Genomic DNA, 14,544 nt, shown 5'->3' on the forward strand with positions numbered 1-14,544 from the left:
CTATTACTTTGACCCCAGCTGTACTTGTACCAGCTTTGCGGGGGGGGGCGGACGCTGTGATGCTGCAACTGCATATCGCCCACTGCTTTTCCAGTGCGTGCACTGCTTACCTTCACACGCACAAACGGCGAACCCATCAGTTCGTTGAGATCGGTCATGATTCTATATCGCCTTCTCGCTCGCACTCACTCCCCACCAAGCAGATGCAGATTTCGATCTCCTCGTCTCCCTCGCTCACAGAACGTTCGGTCTCCCACGCAGGCAGGCAACAACAGCAACAACAACTGCGGGTGCGGCGGTAAACAGCTGTTTCGCTATTTTCGTGTGCAACAATTTGCTAGCGCCGAAACTGTTCCACTTTAAATCTATTTTCACTTGCAATTCACTTTCAATTGCGGCACTCGCCCCTTTTTTGTGTGCGTGTGTGATTGTCGTAAGTAACACTTGTGTGTGTGAGAGCGCACTTGTTGGTCTTCGTTCTGCCTTTGCGGGGGGCGTTGACAATACACTTTAATAACAGCAACAAATTGTCGGTTTCGGCAGGAACAGTAACGCACACAGGTACAGGCACAATGGTGTTCACAATAAAAAACTAAATATGTCTTTCCGCCGTTTATTGATTGTTGTCTTTAATTTTTTTTTTGTGGTGGGGCCAACAGCAGCTTCCAAAGCTTTGTATCGTATTAAACTTGGCACTGTGTAAGAATGTTGTATTTGCTCAGCAGTGTTACCAAAGAAGATGTAGAAACGGCACAAAATTGGTCACACTGACAGCGGTAGCCAGCTGTTTATTGATAAACTTGATATATTATATTGGATATTGTTATTGTATTCGCCGCTATGGAGCTAAAGGCAAATAAGCGTCAGTTATTAATTTTAATTTAATTTACCGGCTAGAAACCGCTAAATAAGAGCAATATTTATATCACAGCTGTTTAGTTTTTTAGTCCGGCAAGGCTTTACATTCATCGATAGCCAGGTTAAATACCTATAAGATTGGAATTTTTAAAATTTATATGGTATTCTTTAAATATGGTAAATGGTATTTTTTAATCGATAGCGGTATTAGAAGTATTTCCACGAGAGCGCATCGGTCACACTGGGCGGCAGAGGAAATGCTTGAAAAAACTGCCTCCATACAATATACTCTTGCCGCCAGCGCTAACGCTACTGACCAGAACACAGCAACGCCAGGTACCAAGCAGCAGCAGCTGCATCCGCATCTGACCGCGAATTAGATAATACAGCCGGTAGCAACGGGGACACGCGACAGAACCCAACGGAAGCTGCGCCACTGCCATAGTTCCGGGATTGAAGGGCGGCGCAGCAAGAGCGCGGAGTCGCAATTGGCTCTGGAAACACCAGGAGACTAGCTCGAATAGAAGCGACGTGAGTAGGCGGCTACAGTTAGTCAGAGCTGATAGCGAAACAAATCTTAATATTTCAAAATTTTATGTCCAAATTTTTACTGCGGACTTTCAGGAAACACCGCGAGGTACTCGGCAGACGAACATCGCAGATTGCTAGAGGAGACACCCATCGAACTGCAGCGCCGATGCCAAGGAACCGTTGCCAGCTGACTACGTTGGACACTGCGAACAAGCGCCAGAGCGCTGGGGAATGGCCGAGCGCGTCATCTACCACGAGCTGGCCGCCGTGCATCATCACCACCATCATCCCCACCCCCACCAACACCATCAGCCGCAATCGCCGCATTCGCAGCCGCTTTTCCATCATCCCCAGCTGCAGCAGCGTCGTCCAAAGCCGGGAATGGCGGCCATGCCGGCAATGGCCAGTCCGGGCCATGCCTACGCCAATGCCAATGGTGCGGCGTCCTGGCGAGGAGTGCGCCAGCAGCAATACTATGGGAATGCTATTAGCACGGGACCCGGACCTGGCCCCGCTGCTGCCTCTGCAATGAAACAGCTACAAGCCAAACAGTTGGCCAACTTGGAACAACAACAGCAGCTGCAGCAGCCGGTGGCTGGCGAAGTAACTGCAGTGGCGGTAGACGCCCTGCCCACCACGCCCAGATCGACTCAGATAAAGCCACCGCGCAACAAGAGCGAAGGTAAGCGGAGACGGAAAGCGAAGCCGGGAGTCGGTTGTGTGCGTGAGTGTGCTAACCTTAATTCTATACGCAGAGGCCATTGCCGATCTTCTCGTGCGCATTCCGGACGTGGGACAGTTATTCGATGTGCACAGTCGCATTGGGAACGGAACCTTTAGCACCGTGCTCTTGGCAACAATGCGACGGGAGGCGAATCTGCCGGAGAGCCTGCGGCGAAAGTTTGCCATCAAGCACCACATACCCACCAGTCATCCGGATCGGATAATGAAGGAGCTGCAGTGCATGACCAAAATGGGGTAGGTTCTTCAGCCTTATTAGTCCTTAGTCCTTAAACCCTTGGCCACCAGTCCCACACACTCACACACACACACACACTCTCGCATGCCGGCACAGGCCGGCCACCCACACATGGATGGGCGGCTTTCGTCCTCGCCTGCGTCAAACGCCGTTAACCGACGTCAGCCGGTCATACGTCATTGCAATTTATTTCAGTTTGCCGGCCGTACGAACAAGGCAAGGGAGTGAGGGTAGCCGCACATTCATATATACATACATATGTATGTAAAACCGAACGAACGAACACCGACGTTCGTTTATTGCACTTTCACACGCCATTCACGTGCCCATTTACAGTTACAATGCCGCTCACAGCTCTTTCTCAGTGTGTCTATCTCGTTCTGGCCCTTGAAGGCTGTAATGTTTGTTTACATACATATATATGTATATATATGTTGGAACTTGTGCGTGTGAGTGTACGTCACAGAGCCACTCACATATCCTGCAATCCCAGCCAGCCGTCTGTTATCGATTGCTATTCCGGCGGCTGCTTGCCGGCAGTTGCCAGCAGCTGAAGATTAGATTACGCATAGGCTGAACCCGAAACCGAATCCGAATCTTCGAATCCGTTCAATACCGCCTCAAACTGCCGCTAAGCTGGCTGAATAATACACGTTACAGATGCCAGGAGAGTGAGAGCGAGGGAGAGAGAGAGAGAGCAGTCGCATGTGGGCGGTGCGTTTGTATTTGACATAAACCGGCTGCCCCCTCAAGCCCACTGGCCATCCACCCCCATACGCCCCCTTCTGGTCCTGCTGCGATTTTGTGTCTATTCAAGCGATTTGCGCAAATTCCTCAGCCCAATTGCGTCACAACGACAATAATTATGACTCCCTCACGCCGCCTATAGCCATCTCGCATCTTCCATCGCTCTAGGTTCGTCACAGTGTTGCGCAGCCGGCTGCAGAAGCTACTAAATTAAACAAATCTATTAATTTTACAAGCCCTATTTCGGTTAAGGAACAAATAATTTTAATTTCGCTAGCTCTCAAATAAAAATAAATATTTATCTATATTTTTATGGCAATTTGTTTAACAAATCAAAGTTTAAGAAGGTCATAACTATGCCAAAAAAGCCTTAATTTTAATTCGGAAAACAGTTTTATGCTAGTTTTTATTAGGTTAAAAAATTTGCATACTCAATTTGAAATTTAAAAAATTTAAAATTTTTGCCAATTTATGAAAATTTTAACGATGTAACCCCTTATAAAATTTTGAAAAAATTTGAAAAATTTATTTTTCCACCAGACATGGCTAAATCGACTCGGCTATTGATGCTGATCAAGAATATATATGATTTATAGGGTCGAAAATGACTCCTTCATAATGTTACAGGCTTCTGACTAAAATTATAGTACCCTTGCAAAAGTATAATAATTATAAATCATCTTTTACTTAATTCTTAACCATACCTTAATTAATTATTAATTAATTATTGTATTAGCTTACCAATTTCGAAATTGCCAACACTTGTTCTGCGTGTGACGTCGTCGAAGCTTTTCTATCTCTCCTTCGCACACAGTCAGAGTGGGCGAGAGAGCGGTCTGTGTACAGGTGTGTGTGTGGGTGTGTGTGTGTGTTGTGTGGGTTTATCTGTTGTTGTTGTTATTTACCTACAGGGCACAAATCAAAGGCAACAGAAGCTCCAAAGGCTGGCCATGGTAGGGCCATGCCGATAAGAGTTTAATCAATCCCAAAGAGGATTAGCTAAATCGCATTTTCTAAATTTTAATTTGATTAACTTTAAAAATAGCACAGTGAATAGCAAGCACTCTCCCACACAGTCATGGTAACAGAGGAGGGGAGAGAGGTTGAGGGGGTGGGCTAGTATGTGGGCGTCTTTGTTGTTTTGCAAACAGGAATCAAAAGTTAACGGAAAACAGGAAATAAAGCACAGACGCTTTTATGCATTGTAATTTTAATTAAATATTTATCAAAACCTATTTAATATACTGAACGAATCACTAATCCTTCTTTATTCCGCTCTGTTTTGTTGCAGGGGCACCGAGAACGTCGTGGGCATCCATTGCTGCCTGCGCTGTGACGCCTCCGCCGCCTTCGTGATGCCCTACATGCCGCACGATCGCTTCCACGACTTCTACACGCGGATGGATGTGCCCGAGATCCGGTTGTATATGCGAAATCTGCTGGTTGCCCTGCGGCATGTCCACAAGTTCGATGTGATCCATCGCGACGTGAAGCCCAGCAACTTTCTGTACAATCGGCGACGTCGTGAATTCCTTCTCGTCGATTTTGGCCTGGCCCAGCATGTGAATCCGCCGGTTATGGGAGCCACCGCTGCTGCAGGAGGTAGTGCCGCCGCCGCCGGCAACAACAACAACAACAACAGCAAGCGTCCAAGGGAACGGGAAACGGATGCAGTGCAGGCAAGTGTCCCAGCAGACGCCGGATTGGGTGGCGCTGTAAAGCGAATGCGGCTACATGAGGACAGCATCAAGATGCCATTGAAGCCGGTCAATGAGATCGCCCAGGGCGAGACGCAGCTCGCCGATGGATCGAATCCCGGCCAGCAGCCAACCACAATGCAGCAGCAGCAACAGCAGCAGACGCCGCAACAGGATCAACCTGTCGCTTCAACACCGGCATCCGGCAGCAAGTACAATACGAATAGGAGCGCCTCAGGAGTAACTGCAAATAGCTCCAAGTGCTTCTGCTTTGCTAATCCATCTGTGTGCCTCAACTGTCTGATGAAGAAGGAGGTGCACGCCTCCCGGGCTGGGACACCGGGCTATCGTCCGCCGGAGGTGCTGCTGAAGTATCCGGACCAGACCACAGCCGTAGATGTATGGGCTGCTGGCGTTATCTTTCTCTCCATCATGTCCTCGGTGTATCCGTTCTTCAAGGCGCCCAACGATTTCATCGCTCTGGCCGAGATCGTTACCATATTCGGTGACCAGGCCATTCGAAAGACGGCCTTGGCCCTCGACCGCATGATTACGCTCAGCCAGCGATCGAGACCTCTAAATCTACGCAAGCTGTGCCTGCGCTTTCGCCATCGTACCGTTTTCAGTGACGCCAAGCTGCTCAAGAGCCACGAGTCCGCCGACGGACGGTGCGAAGTGTGCCGCAACTGTGACCAGTACTTCTTCAACTGCCTGTGCGACGACAGCGAGTATATGACGGAGCCGCTGGACGCATACGAGTGCTTTCCGGCCAGCGCCTACGACCTGTTGCACCGCCTGCTGGAGGTTAATCCGCACAAGCGGATCACTGCCGCCGAGGCACTGCAGCATCCGTTCTTTACGGAGGCCGCAGAGCCAACGGAGACGGTAGAACAGCCGCCGGTGAATGGAACAATGCGAAAGGTGCGACGCCAGCGTCATCACAAGCAGACGGTCATATCGGAGCCGCAGCTAAAGCAGCAGCAGCAGCAGGCAGATTTGGAGCTCCAGCAAATCAACAAATTAATGAACTAGTCCTCATACCCCAGTCTCGTCATTTGTATATAGATAAGGCACATATCACGATTGTACATATACACACAAACACACACACCCATCATCCGAGCACGTCTCATTCATCCAGCGCCCGGAATCCAGTCCAGTGTACCGTGCCCAGTGCCCAGTGCCCAGCTCGGCCGCATCTATTTACCTCAAGCTGCTTAGGGTCCCGCAACAACACACAATTAGATTTGTAGGAATGTTTCTTTTTTTTACATATATATATATCATGAACAATAGGAAAGGAATACCAAAAATAAAAAGGAAAAGATAATGAATTGTAGAATATAAATATATATATTGAAGAATTGTAAAGAAGCAAGCGAGAATCCGCAAAGGCAACCCAAGTGCAAGTGCATCGCCCAGTGGCAGCAACTCTGCACCATCATGTTGTATAGTTCGAATAGTTATAGTTAACCTAAGTATATCATCTATTTGTATGTATCAAGCGAAATTGTGAACGGAGATATACATATATATAAAGAAGCAAAAAAATATATTTATACCGAGGAAAAAGTCAATCCAAGCATTATTTATTTCAAGCTAGAGTTTACATTGTGATAATGTATCTCTTTCCTAATGAAACAATCCGTACATACACCAGATACAGAAGCGAAAAAAAATATATATTTATAAGATGGATTTCTAGAAAACAGAAGAGGAAAACTGGAGTAGTAGTTACCCAAGTACTTGGTTATTAATCTAAATAGATAGCTTGTTAATCCCCCCCGCCTAGGTCTCCATCTTCTCTGCGTTCTTGCGCTTCGCCTTCGATGTGGAGGGCGTTGCATCGGCATCGGATGTTGATGGGATTTCCTCTACCTTGATGCGCTTGCCTGCAATTACTTCCTCCTTCGTTGGCTGCGTTTCCAGCGTTCGCTTCTTGGCCTGGACGAAGCTGCCCCGGCCGGCGGCCCGCTCCGACTCCTCGATGGTGTATGGCTCCGTTTCCAGCGCCTTGAGACGCCGCTTGTGCACCTTGGTGCGGAAGTGCGCCTGCATGGCGGTGTCATCGATAAAGTACTTGGCACAGTGAACGCAATAGAATTGTGCAAAGCCCGGCTTATCCAGGTCCACGTTCTGGTTGATCAGCTCGGCGCTTCTGTTGCGCATGTCCTCGTCGATCTGGTCGAGGTCGCGACGACGGTTGCGCACGCGCCACCGGCGCTGCAGGTGAGTGTCGCCATAGTGCATCTTCTTGCGCTTCTGTACCATTCCCATCTTGCGGCTGTGTGTGTGTGTAGTTTACCAGTTGCAACGCGAATTAGAGATTGGAGCAAACGTTTGTTTTGCTGCGCTGCACGTGTTTTGGTCCAAGTTGGTCCGGTCGGTCCGGTGGCTGCTGCTTATCGTTCAGAGGTTGCAAACAACCTACAAGTAGTTGGGATATTAGTCTTAGCTAAAACGTGGCTCACATCCTGATTAAATTCACCTTTTAAAGTCAATAAACAATGTTTTTAAAATTTACTACGCACAAAATACCCTGCTGGCTGGTGGCGATGGTAAACACTCGATAGCTGGGGCTTATCGATAGCTGGAAATGATTGTCCGTTCGGTGTGTGCACACACTGAACCCGCAGATGTTGGGCTTTTCATTTATTTTGTAAAAAACTAATCAATTTAAACTAAACACATGTGAATTCAAGAAGTGAAGGGCCCCCGGGCTTTGGCAAAGTGTATGCAAAACACTATCGAACTCTGATCAAGCCCGGTTTAGCCCACACCAATTTTTGTCGTTTTTTAGTGCTTTTCTTGTGCTGTTTAAAATGAAAAAAAAGAACATATGTTCCGTCAATTAATTCATCAACAAATTCGTGGGAACAAGTAGTCTGCGGGCGGACGTGCGCGATTTTGTTTTGTTTTTAATTTGACGCCAATCGAGCCGCAGAAAGTAAGCTTGCAAGGATATAATAAATGAAAACGATTGATACGAAAGGCTCTCCTCTCTGCCTTAATCGGGCCGCATACAGCTGCACACCCATACACATGTGCGATTGGATAACACAGTGAATCCGTGAAATAAATTCCGCTTACTCTCCCAGTTATACCCATCGCAGATGACTGCTTTTCTATCTTCCTCTCCCTGTTCCTCCTCCTCCTCCTCCTTTTCCTCCACCCACTCGTGCAAAGCTTAGCATATGCTAAGCGATAAAGTGATTTGTTGTGCGTGTGTTTGTGTGTGTGTGCATGTGCAGGCGATTTAGTGCAAAAAGCCCAGCAACAAAGTAATAAACAGAGACTGTGATTGTGCGGACGACGGCGGGGGCGGTGTTGGAACTGCGGCGACAGCTGCTGCCGCCAACCGCCTCGGTTTTGCCATTGTACTCCATTCTACACTCTCTCTGCTGCTGCTGCTGCTGGCAATTGTGGTTTATTGGCATTTATTTGTTGATTCTGTTTTAGCTATATACACACATTCCGTTGAAACCACTCTATTCGCGCGATATTCGGTATTCGCCGGCAACATTGCAACAACAACAAAGACAACAACAGAAGCAGCAATTGCAGTAAGTAGGGGAAAGGGTATACGACGACAAGAATTCGAATTCGAAGTTCGAACCAAAAGCAAAACAAGAGCAAGAATAGCTTACCAGCTCTTATCGATAATCAGCGCTTGCATGCCGATTGCGATTATCAGTGGTGCCGATCGCTTATCAATCGGTTGACAATTAATACCGTTACAAGCACAATTAGTTTGTGTGTGTGTGTGTGTGCAGCGGTCTTCCCCCTTTGATTGATATTCGAATTCAGATCACTCTCACTCTGTGATATAACAGCCCCCCCTCACGCACTTAACAAATACACGCTCTCGCTCTCGTTCTTCGCTGCTCTTCTCTTTGCCTATTTTATCTTTATGCTTGTTTTTTGTAGTCCATGCCAGTCACGATTTGACATTTCGCAAATGGGTTGGGAGGGGGGGAGGGGATGAGGTGGGGGTTTTGTGTGTGCGTCCGAGAGATAGAGCCAAGAGAGCTCTTGCAATTACAGCATTCAAACTGTTAATTCCACGTCCATGCAAATAGGAGATAGTGGGGGAAACCGAAGAGAATGGGGTAGAGTTTGCTAATGCAGTTAATGCCCCCCATTGAAAGCGAGAGTGTTAGACAGAGAGGGAGAGTATCAACTGGTTGGGTTGATGTTCAATACAGGGACGTGGTTAAAAGGGGTATTTCAACTTTTATACATTTCTTGAGAGCCTGAAAATTTGTACATAGTTATACGCAAAAGAAAGCTTACTTCTGTATTCCCTTGCAGTTTTTTTAGCTTTTATTTCAAATGTTAACAAATTAAAAAACCACCAAGAAGACCTATGATTTCTACATTTTAAGTAGATATTTTAATATGGCAATTTTTGCGACAAATCAAATTTAAAAAAACTCATAACTATCCCAAAAAAGCATTAATTTTAAATCGGAAAGCTGTTCTATGTTAGTTTTTATTAGATTAAAAAATCTGCATACTCTTTTTTAAATTAAAAAAAAATTTAAATTATTATAATTTTTTTTTTTAATTTTGACGACCCCTTATAAAATTTTTAAAATTTTGAAAAAATTTAACTTTTGCGGGACATAGCTAGATTTATTCGCCTGTTGATGCTGATCAAGAATATATATGATTTATAGGGTCGGAAATGACTCCTTCACTTTCTTTTAGGCTTCTGACTGAAGGTCAATTACCATTTTTTAACCGATATTAACTATAGTTTTATACGAAATTTTTCGACAAATCAAAATTTAAAAATCTCATAACTAAGCCAAAAATTCATTAATTTTAAATCGGAAAGCTGCCCTTGGTTAGTTTTAATTAGATTAATAAATCTGCATATTTTATTTAACATTGAAAAAAATTAAAATTTTTTATCAATTATAAAAATTTTTAACGATGTAACCCCTTATAAAATTTTTAAAATTTTGAAAAAATTAAATTTTTGCGGGACATAGCTAGATCGATTTGCCTGTTGATGCTGATCAAGAATATATATGATTTATAGGGTCGGAAATGATTTCCTGTCGGTCGGAGATGATATCCCTGACAGGATATAAAAATGATATTATAGGACACCCCCCTCGCGATGTGATCTGCCTACACCTGTGACCCACTAATGTATTACAAAATCCCAAGCCCGATTCGCTGCCTGGTGGTGCAGCCAAAAGTGGCAATTATGTTCCCAATAATGAGATATTTTGAAAGTCTCTGGCTTCCGCGTAGATCTCTTTGTATTTCTGTCTGTCTACCCGATGTTAAGACATACTTCGGCACAGCGGCAGCGATATAATTTTCCTTTCGTTTGGGGCTAGAAACGCAAAAGAGGCAGCCAAGCAGTTAGTTAACCAGTTAACCAGTCGTGCCAGTCCGGTCCAGTTCGATTCGCTCCAAGGTTAGAGCATTCCATTCCGCGCCAGATCTTGGCGAAGAGCGTATTTTATATTATTAACTGCACCAGTTGGTCATAGATTTCTTGGCTGGGAAGGGTTCCGGGGAAACCAAAAACGGGTTACAGGTGGAGAGTTTTCTAGACACGATTCTTCCTAACGCTCTTTGTGGATTCTATGTACAATTGTTTTTTTTTTTTTTGTGGAGATTAATTACAAACATGACGGTGGCGTATACGTGTTTTTATCGTTTCGCTGAAATCTGTGCGCATGTGTGTGTGAGCGTTTTTTCCCCCAAGTTTTTTGCATTTTGTTTATTATCTTTGTGAGGGAGAGCAAAATATATATACTATATATTCACATTTTTATGTATACCTTGACGTTTTAAAGCTATCTTCTTATATAGTACCTTTTTTATTAGGTTTTAAGCAGGGTAACAAGTGTTGAGGATCAGTCGATACATAAGATTCGTCTTTATTTTCTATTTAATCGATCTGAAACTCTACAAGTATGTGTATTTTGAGCTTTTCAAACACTTGTCCTGCTTAATTTCATATTAAATTTATAATTATAAATGCTACGGCCATTTAAGTGGATAATATCAGGATAGTGCACTGTCCTTGACCTCCCTTGACCAGCCAACTGTTTGCTGTCTGCCACAACACCGCACTTCCTGCAAGTGCGCTATCAGTCAGCTTCATGTCAGCGCCTTGCATGCCTGCCCTGCCACAAGTGCCGCGAACATAGTTCCCTGATTACTTTTGCTTTTTTCTTCTTTTGCGGTCTCGCCCCTTATCACACACTCCCTTTACCCGATACAAAACATATAATCTGTTTACAATATAGTGCGGTGAACCACAAACAAAAGCTTAAACAGGCACAGACGGCGAGAGCTACCCAGTTAAGTATGTAGTCTCTGATTCGAGGAGGCGACACGTTGCTCCCATTTGCAGAAGTGGAACAGCAGTTGGAGCAGTCGGTGAATCCAGGCTATAAAGCAAGGTCAGACGTGAGGCGGAGGAGGAAGTTTCGGAAGAGGGAAACCGGTGGTGGTTGGTGGAGTTATGCCTGGAATTTTTCATTACCCAGTTTCCACATCGCAATTCGCATTCCCTTTTGCCTAGAGATGTGAAAGGAAATCGAAACGAGCAGAGAAGGGGCACACTCACTTGGCCTTTTGTCTTCAAAGATTGACTTTCTAATTGAAATATCGAGTTGAATGGGTTTTATGAATTTATGTAGGTTGAGGCTAATGACCCAACCCTCACACAGTTGAGGTGGAAATTGTAGTTGAAAAAGAGCTAGAGATCGTTCAGATTGTAATAATGGATAGAGTGTAAAACATATATTTCGTGCTTAGCTATTCCCTTGACCGCAACTGTGGTCATTCCCATATCAAGCACATAACGTGTACACTCCGCAAGTGGCCAAGATTTAATGCTACTTTCACTCTGCTCCACTCCACACAGGCATTAACAGCAGCCGCAGCAGCAGCAAATTCGCAGAAGCGCCCAGCTAGCCAAAAGCAATCCTCCTCCGAAAGAAGCAAACAGAAGTCATGGATCACGCCCACCACAGTGCAGCTGGAGTTGGTGAGTCCACCCCTCTGGGAGCTATCTCTTTGATTATATAACCATATTCCTATACCCTTCATAGATCATTCCATGATGCATCACGATCATGCGGGCATGCATCACGATCCCAGTGGAGCTGTGGCAGCCACTGTTGCACCCTCGGACGCTGGTTCACTGTTTGATTTGATACCCGACACAAATGTCCATGCGGGTCATGCCCATCACAATCACGGAGGTGGCGGCTCTGGGACCGGAATGGAGCACATGATGCCCATGGCGGTAGGTTCATCTTTTTATATTCCGATGCTTCAAAGTTGACTCATCTTCATGTGCATGTGAATAGTTCCATTTTGGGTACAACGAGACCATCTTGTTCTCCTGGTGGCATATCGAAACGGTGGCCGGACTGGTCGGCTCCATGATAGCCATCTTCCTGCTGGCCCTCATGTACGAGGGTCTGAAGTACTATCGCGAGTATCTGTTCTGGAAGACATACAATTTAATGGAGTATCGCCCGGTGACGGGACCACAACGAAATCCAGAGGCGCCGCGTCTGCCATCACCGGCGGCGGCGGCTCCCTCGCCCGTGCAGTGAGTACATCGAGTTACAACTTGGCTATCAAGCATGCTGCTTGCTTTACGCCCCCTGTTGCCTTCGCTTTGGTCGTTACCTATGTTGTATATATATATATATTAATCTTAATGTTTTTCTTCTTATTCTCTCTCTCTCTTTCGTTACTGCTACCGACTCATCCTGATCCATCTTATATGCTATATATGTATATATATCATCTGTGCAATATGAACACGCGTCGCTCTTCCATTTGTAAATCGATCCATCCACAAAACACCAATGCCATCAAATATCCAATATCCAATCTCATGCCGCTGTGCTGCGCTACGCTTCGCTCTGCCTCGCCTCGCCTGTAATTGTTATCGTAATTGTAAAATGATTCATGCGAATCTGTGATTGAAACGTATATCTAATTACTGTATCTACATCTACATCCGTGAATCGCAAACGTATGTCCTTCGATCGGTCCTTTTTAGATACGTGGGCGAAGTTGTGCACAAGCAACCGTAAGTATCGCTCCGTTTAGACACCAAACGAAACAGACCTCCCACCTCCTGACCCCAGCGCTTATGTTAATCCGTTGTCTCACTTAAGTTCAGTTTACTTTCAATTGACCATCTTTCTTCCTTGTCCTTGTTGAGTTCTTTAAAGTAGTTCAGTTCTTGTACAGTCTCTGTTATCGTCCTTTTTTGGGTTTTGCATTTTGTTAACTAAAATTCTAATTGAGATTTTTTTGATCGATGCTCAGACCCTCGATGCTGTCGGTTACCCACCTGCTCCAGACACTGCTGCACGTCCTCCAGGTGACGCTCTCCTTCCTGCTCATGCTGATCTTTATGACCTACAACGTCTGGCTCTGCCTGATGGTGGTGCTGGGCGCTGCCGTTGGCTACTTCCTCTTCTGCTGGAAGAAATCGGTCATTGTGGATGTGACGGAGCATTGTCACTAGCAGAGGAGGACAGACGGCAGCCTCAGTCGCAGGTGTCTCACGATGGATGATGATGATGTTGAGGAGGAGCAGCAGCGGCGGACTGGATCCTGAGACGGAGGCGGTGACCGTTGGTGCTAAGAACCCTGGAATTCCCGGAAGCTCTCCACCCCACACAAACACACAGACACACCCTGCTACTTGCTACTCTCTAGGTATTAGCCTGTAACTAACTCTTAGCCCCCCACCCAGCCCCTGGAAGGATGGAGGATTTCTCGCAAAGGATGATCGCCATCAAGTCGATGTAGTGTACAGTGTGCCTATTTAAAAAAAAAAAAACAGACATGCTTACATATAGCTTACTATTAAGAATCGGAAATCGGAAAGCAATCAGTTTTTTCTTCTTTTTTTTTCTTTTTGGTACTCAGTCTTTGTTCCCTTCCGTTCCCTTCCGATTTCCCACCACCCGAAAAGCAAATATCAATATTTTTTTATCACGATTATTATACCATTATGTATCCCGCTTATATTATACAACTACGATTATTATTATTATTATTATTTGGTAATAAAATCCAATTTTCATACATGTCTGTTGTCTCGGCATGCTCTTGTGAGATGATTCAGTACACTTTCTTTACGCTAAATGTACTTCCAAAGTAATTATCCAGTTCAGACGGTGGGCATTGCATTTAATTAGTTTAGGCTCGAAAATTGTTATTTCTTAAAAAAAAAAAGAAGCAAAAACAACTGTTGTCGCGACAACGATTTCACTTGATCGTTAAATTACTATGTGTATTCTTAATGATCCCTTTATCCATTATACCCCTGACTGCCTTTCCTAATTGGTGTCTGTTTTGAAACTATTGTTATTGCTATTTGCTCAATTAGACGACGGTACCATTTTAATTTATTTCTTTCTGCCTTTCTTTTCGAAAATGTAATAAAAAATAAAACCCTAGTTTGCCCCGTAAGCGCACTGTAACTATTAGAGCTAGAATAGAATCGATGTTTTCGATATAACATTGATTTCTTCTAGCTCTAGCTCTAACCAGGTATCACGGGGCTAAATGTTGTAGATATTAAACTTACAAAAAATGGCAAATACATACAGTAAAAACTGGCAACAAATTTATAAATATTATTAATATTAAATCTATGTATACGTATACAGTAATAAATATACACAGGCGGATATTGTTATAACAGGCACACGGACTTTGAAA

The 14,544-nt window shown here is 44.8% G+C and overlaps 4 protein-coding genes and 1 long non-coding RNA gene across 12 annotated transcripts in view; 2 read left to right on the forward strand and 3 right to left on the reverse strand.

The window, feature by feature from the left end:
* The window catches only part of LOC110187111 (type-1 angiotensin II receptor-associated protein), a 9,261-nt gene extending 8,190 nt beyond the window's left edge, over positions 1-1,071 (reverse strand). The window contains exon 1 of the mRNA XM_020956521.2: positions 111-1,071. Within this exon, the coding sequence (XP_020812180.1) occupies positions 111-158 (48 nt within the window). The 5' untranslated portion in view covers positions 159-1,071. The remainder of the gene's footprint in view (positions 1-110) is intronic.
* On the forward strand, positions 1,038-6,389 carry Cdc7 (Cdc7 kinase). The gene is made up of 4 exons (XM_020956485.2): positions 1,038-1,389; positions 1,483-2,071; positions 2,145-2,367; positions 4,407-6,389. The coding sequence occupies exons 2-4, from the start codon at positions 1,621-1,623 to the stop codon at positions 5,842-5,844; spliced, it is 2,112 nt and encodes a 703-aa protein (XP_020812144.2). The 5' UTR covers positions 1,038-1,389; positions 1,483-1,620; the 3' UTR covers positions 5,845-6,389.
* Positions 6,368-7,433, reverse strand: LOC110187092 (zinc finger protein 593 homolog). The gene is made up of 2 exons (XM_020956496.2): positions 7,301-7,433; positions 6,368-7,239 (listed from the first exon to the last, which is right to left on the reverse strand). Exon 2 carries the CDS (start codon positions 7,087-7,089, stop codon positions 6,601-6,603), a length of 489 nt encoding a protein of 162 aa, XP_020812155.2. The 5' UTR covers positions 7,090-7,239; positions 7,301-7,433; the 3' UTR covers positions 6,368-6,600.
* Ctr1A (Copper transporter 1A) lies at positions 7,385-14,528 on the forward strand. 8 transcript variants are annotated; one of them, XM_020956489.2, is made up of 7 exons: positions 7,385-7,759; positions 8,272-8,375; positions 11,711-11,833; positions 11,898-12,094; positions 12,159-12,406; positions 12,866-12,895; positions 13,138-14,528. In XM_020956489.2, the coding sequence occupies exons 3-7, from the start codon at positions 11,800-11,802 to the stop codon at positions 13,337-13,339; spliced, it is 711 nt and encodes a 236-aa protein (XP_020812148.1). In that variant the 5' UTR covers positions 7,385-7,759; positions 8,272-8,375; positions 11,711-11,799; the 3' UTR covers positions 13,340-14,528. The 8 variants fall into 8 exon arrangements, with proteins under 8 accessions (XP_020812148.1, XP_020812153.1, XP_020812150.1 ...); XM_020956492.2 differs by lacking the exon at positions 7,385-7,759 and adding an exon at positions 7,849-8,031; XM_020956494.2 differs by lacking the exon at positions 12,866-12,895 and having other exon boundaries at positions 7,405-7,759.
* On the reverse strand, positions 11,559-13,107 carry LOC147644997 (uncharacterized). Its single transcript, XR_015272172.1, has 2 exons — positions 12,807-13,107; positions 11,559-12,739 (listed from the first exon to the last, which is right to left on the reverse strand). It is a non-coding gene; the product is annotated as an uncharacterized LOC147644997 (long non-coding RNA).
* Positions 14,529-14,544: the final 16 nt, after the last annotated feature.

The sequence above is a fragment of the Drosophila serrata genome, unplaced genomic scaffold (assembly GCF_035046125.1).
Source record: "Drosophila serrata isolate PLE 108 unplaced genomic scaffold, ASM3504612v1 contig_36, whole genome shotgun sequence".
Lineage (NCBI taxonomy): Eukaryota > Metazoa > Arthropoda > Insecta > Diptera > Drosophilidae > Drosophila > Drosophila serrata.

Excerpts from the sequence above, each read along its gene's own strand:
- Ctr1A (XM_020956489.2), top strand. The coding sequence starts at position 11,800 with ATGGATCACGCCCACCACAGTGCAGCTGGAGTTG. Across the intron at positions 11,834-11,897 it reads CCACAGTGCAGCTGGAGTTG|ATCATTCCATGATGCATCAC; the intron begins GTGAGTCCACCC and ends TACCCTTCATAG. Across the intron at positions 12,407-12,865 it reads GCGGCTCCCTCGCCCGTGCA|ATACGTGGGCGAAGTTGTGC; the intron begins GTGAGTACATCG and ends GGTCCTTTTTAG.
- LOC110187092 (XM_020956496.2), bottom strand. The coding sequence starts at position 7,089 with ATGGGAATGGTACAGAAGCGCAAGAAGATGCACTATGGCGACACTCAC.
- Cdc7 (XM_020956485.2), top strand. The coding sequence starts at position 1,621 with ATGGCCGAGCGCGTCATCTACCACGAGCTGGCCGCCGTGCATCATCAC. Across the intron at positions 2,072-2,144 it reads ACCGCGCAACAAGAGCGAAG|AGGCCATTGCCGATCTTCTC; the intron begins GTAAGCGGAGAC and ends TTCTATACGCAG. Across the intron at positions 2,368-4,406 it reads CAGTGCATGACCAAAATGGG|GGGCACCGAGAACGTCGTGG; the intron begins GTAGGTTCTTCA and ends GTTTTGTTGCAG.